At 42.3% G+C, this 4,765-nt stretch overlaps 1 protein-coding gene across 1 annotated transcript; it reads left to right on the top strand.

Annotated features, from left to right (window-relative positions):
* Positions 1-2,976: 2,976 nt before the first annotated feature.
* Positions 2,977-4,164, top strand: LOC116001743 (small heat shock protein, chloroplastic). The gene is made up of 2 exons (XM_031241679.1): positions 2,977-3,331; positions 3,574-4,164. The coding sequence occupies exons 1-2, from the start codon at positions 3,103-3,105 to the stop codon at positions 3,987-3,989; spliced, it is 645 nt and encodes a 214-aa protein (XP_031097539.1). The 5' UTR covers positions 2,977-3,102; the 3' UTR covers positions 3,990-4,164.
* Positions 4,165-4,765: the final 601 nt, after the last annotated feature.

Below are 4,765 nucleotides of genomic sequence, written 5' to 3'. Positions count from 1 at the left end.
ACAACATATGATAAATGGGCAAATTACGCGAGCTAGAATGATATTGGTTTTTCATGGAATCTTTTGTATTGTTGGCTTTACCCAGGAACTCTCGGGTAACCTCTGCATTCGCTTATTGCCCCGGAAAGTTTGGACCCGGTGATGTCTATCCGGGATTACATTAACTGCCCCAGAAAATCGGCAATCGTTTTCGCCCGAGTTACCGTCAAATCCAGAAAAATCATACACCATCAGCTTGCCACCACGGCCTCCGAAGATCATCTGATCTGCACCATCGTATGCCTGAAGTTCGCGGCGTCTAAGGTGATCTACGTGGTGGTTGCGTGCGTTGTCGTGCAGGATTTGCTCCCCGTTGGGACCCGCGTTCTGCCGCTGCGACCCCGTCATCTCGTTCTCCGATCCACTGGAAACGATGGGCACGGGTGTGAGGGAAGACTGAACTGGTGTCATCTCAGGCTCCACAACAGGCAGCACCACCCACGCAGGGAGCGTAGCCTCTGGGGTGGACTAGGAGTTTGAGATCATGCCTCATCCTCTTCATGCTCTTTGTTTCTTCTCTAAAAAATCCATGCTCGTGGAACCTCTAAAATTTACTCAAACAAGATTGACTCCTCATCAAGCTTGTCTATAAGGGAGTAGTTTTGCATATTAGAGACCCCTCGTTCTCAAGATATTCATACCAGATAATTTATTCTTCCCCGAGTGAGACAGAGCAGTCAGCTTTGGATCTTGACAGAGTTGGCTATGGTTGGCAATCTACACCCTTTTGGCAGTGTTGAGTACTGAAAGGGGTGGCCGAAGATTTCATCCACGGCACTTTGTTGGCTGTGGCTTTTATGAAACTTGAGAGAGACGTATACATTAATTTTGCAATGGAGTGAGCAGTTTAATTTGCACAGACTTGAAGAGTTACATTCATTTGGTCCTACCACTGAGCCTTGCAAATATGAGATTTACCATGCATGGCCATAATTTGGAAAAAGCATACATGCACTTCCTCCATATGCATACGTATATAATATCATCTATGCTTCTAGGTGGCATGAATCTCTGCTGCCATGGCCACACATTATGTGGACCAAGCTAACTGGAAAGTGCTTTTGAATTCATAAAGTAAGGATTCAAAGGTATTGCTTAGGCAGTAAAGGAAAATAACTTGATTTGTTATTTCCCATTATAATAATAATAGTAATCATTATTATTATTATTATTATTATTATTATTATTATTATTATTGGTTCTCGCTAGTGGCGTTGTGAGGTCCGACCTCACCTAACTCTAGGCAGAGTAAGCAATTCATGGTCACGGTCGTGCGCGCCGGCCCTGACCTTGGCATTCTCTAGTGGTGGTGTATGGGGGCCGCCCCCGCTCACTACCTAACAGAAGGTCTATCATTGGCTCATTGCATTTAAGGTGGTCCGACCCCTTTGACTTTATTTTTCTCGAAATAAAGTAGCAAAATTTCGTTATATACTTATTTTACTACTATTCGAAGGAGGGAGGAGAGAAGCCAGGCTTGGCCGACCTCTCAAACAACTGACCTCTCGGCGATCACGATTCTTAGCCCACCTCATTTAAGCGGCTAATTCCCTAAGGGCGATACTGAGGTCCGACCTCGCCTATCGCCGAACGGGCAAGTCTTTAAGTTTAAAAAAAAAATCAAAGGATTTTCGACTTAAAACGACTAAACTTCCTAGGGGCAATACAAAGCCCGACCTTGCCTATTGCCGGACGGAAGAGTCCCTAGACGCAGAGCCGGAAGGCCTCGACTTAGGATGACTAAAAGACCTAGGGGCAATACAAGGTCTGACCTTGCCTATTGCCGAACGGAAGAGTCCCTAGACGCAAGGCCAAATGGCCTCGACTTAGGACGACTAAACACCCTAGGGGCGATACGGGGCCCGACCTCGCTATCGCCGAACGGAAGAGTCTCTAGGCGTAAGGCCAAATGGTCTCGACTTAGAACGACTTACACCCTAGTGAGGGTACGGGATTTAACCTCCGAGGATTAATCTCGCCTACCATCGAACGGGTGTGCTAAGGGCTGAGTGTTGAGGTACCTTGGTCTAACGCCAACGCGAAAAAGCAAACAATAAGAAAAAAGCAAAAGAAAGAAAATACAAACACAAAACAAAAAACAAAAATATATATACAACATTATGCGAGCAAAAATCTAAGTAACCCCGCGTTGCTCGGACGGAGAGGACTTAGATCGCAAGGCTGGTGGTGTAGGCTTAATAGGTCTGTAAGCAAACAAAGTACTTTCGTTCAAGTTAACCGGAAGCATTCATCCAAGCATAGCGCCCCGAGTGGCTTCGATTGGGCCGGACGTTTACTCTTTTTCGCTGACGACTTCTCGCAGCTCAGAGAGTGGGGGACTGATGATGGATATATTAGAAACGGCCCAATATAATAGAGACCCGGGGTTCGGAAGTGCATAATTCGAGGCCCACAATGATGGGCCTTGACTTAGTCTCGCGGGTCCACTACATGAGCCTCGACTTAGTCTTGTGGCCCTCCGCGAATTTAGCCCAATTTGGTTGGGATTTCCTTGTATAAAAGGCCATTGTCTTAGCATTACAAGACACCTTCATCATACTTTGTGTAAACGATTATTGTAATAGCACTACACACTTCTTGTATTCGTCCTAACACGAATTATCAATATAATTTGTCTCCATATGATATTATCATTTTGCTATTACATTTTCATATCAATTATTCATTCTTAATTATTGGATTTAATAATTCGGGACACCCCGGATAATTAAATCCATCAAAGATGATCAATACATGCATAAGAGAATATTAGCATTTGTTTGTTTGATTTTTTAAATTTATTTTTAAAGCAAGTAATTTATTAATGTTAAAGCATCTAGAAACGTCTACGTGTATCCAGTATCCCAATTCCGGAACATTCCACACTCTTCACTCTCTGGAATCTCCACAACCTCTTTCCCCTTCTCCAAGCCACTACCAATATTTCAGCTCACCGCCTTCATTGCACTGCACTATATATGTAAGCAGCCATACTCTTTCAGAACAACAGAGAGATTCCGAAACAAACCGAGCGAGTTAACTCACCTGCGCATTCACAAAGCTATGGCTTCTTTATTGGCACTCAGGAGAGCCACAACCGCCTCCTCAGCTCTGTTCAACAGACTCGTCAACCCTGTCCGCCACGCCTCCGCCGCTCCCTCTGTTTTCAGATCATTCAACACCAATACGCAGATGAAGGAATATGACGACGATGATCGCTCTGTCGACTTCGATCGCCGCTCCGATCGTTCCCTTTCTCGCCGTCGTGACGCGTTTCCTAGCTTCTTTTCAGGTAACTCTTCGTTTCGTTCTCCGCTTCCAATACGTAGTTGAATTTGATTATATATGTATATAGATTTCGATTTCATTTGTTTATTTGGAAATTGAGGTTTTTCGTTCTCCGCTTAGATTCCAAAATTCCTGCGTAGTTGAATTTGATTATATATGTATATAGATTTCGATTTGATTTGTTCATTTGGAAATTGAGGTTTTGGACTAATTGATACATCTGGCGTGATATATATGCTTGTGTAGATGTGTTGGATCCATTGTCGCCGACGAGGAGCGTGAGCCAGCTGCTGAACATGATGGACCAATTCATGGACAATCCGTTGGCCTGGAAGACTCGCGGGTTGAGTCCCTACACCGTGAGGGAGGATGACGACGTCCTCTGCATCAAGATGGACATGCCGGGACTGGACAAGGACAATGTGAAGATAAGGGTGGAGCAGAACACGCTGGTGATCAAAGGCGAAGCGGAGGCGGAGGAAAAGGAAGACGACGCGGATCAATACGCACGGCGGAGGTACTCGACGAGGCTGGAGATTCCACCGAATCTGTACAAGCTTGACGCGATCAAGGCGGAGATGAAGAACGGAGTGTTGAAGGTGGCGATTCCGAAGGTGAAGGAGGAAGAAAGGAAGGATGGTTTCCAAGTTAAAATTGACTGAGTGTTTTGGTTCCCTTTGTGAATAGGAAGAGTGTTTAAGTGTTGAACAAATACTTAAATCTGCCATGAGAATGCTTGCTCAACAGTTCTAAGCTTTTTGGCTTTTAAGCATTGATATGATGTCTCTCTCAGTAGCTTTTCATATCTATAAATAAAATGTTAATTTTAGTGGATAATGATAATTTCATTAGGAGGTAACAAAGCAATATGATGAATTGAATAGTGATAGCTTTTAATATATTTGTTCAACTAACTCTTTAATTCCTCAATTACGGAATCTATATCTATATATATAATAATAGAATATATAATAACAAAAGTGCCTAATAGAGTAATAATATAATTAATATAATTAAATTAAAATAATTTTCTTGTTAATAATATAATAAATATAATTAATATATTATCCTACTAATCAGCCAAATTTTCTAAACCACTCTCTATCCCTACCCTCTCTTAATTTCTTACCTTTTTCACCTCTCTCTCCCTTAATTTCTATATAAACTATTGTTTATAATCATAATCATTATTATAATAATTATATACATGGTTAATGTTGGAGGTTGCGACACTCGGTGATGAAGAGCCTCGAAGAGAAACTAGGTTTTGAGCCTTTATCATAGTTTAGCCGCGTTTCGAAATTAAAAAGGGTATGTTTAGCATCCAAGTAGTTTGATCGGATTAGATGCGTTATTGCATGACTATATTGTCCAAACTTAATACTTTTTTTTTGGCCAAAAGTTGTTGTCCAAACTTAATACTTTTTTTTTGGCCAAA

Source organism: Ipomoea triloba, chromosome 13, assembly GCF_003576645.1.
Source record: "Ipomoea triloba cultivar NCNSP0323 chromosome 13, ASM357664v1".
In the NCBI taxonomy this organism is placed as follows: domain Eukaryota; kingdom Viridiplantae; phylum Streptophyta; class Magnoliopsida; order Solanales; family Convolvulaceae; genus Ipomoea; species Ipomoea triloba.
The sequence above is the reverse complement of the archived record's forward strand: the minus strand, read 5'-3'. Positions and strand labels throughout refer to the sequence as shown.

What these genes read in the sequence shown, in the direction of transcription:
- LOC116001743 (XM_031241679.1), top strand. Translation starts at nt 3,103, where the DNA reads ATGGCTTCTTTATTGGCACTCAGGAGAGCCACAACCGCCTCCTCAGCT. An exon ending in GTTTCCTAGCTTCTTTTCAG is followed by an intron (nt 3,332 to 3,573) that starts GTAACTCTTCGT and finishes ATGCTTGTGTAG; the next exon opens with ATGTGTTGGATCCATTGTCG.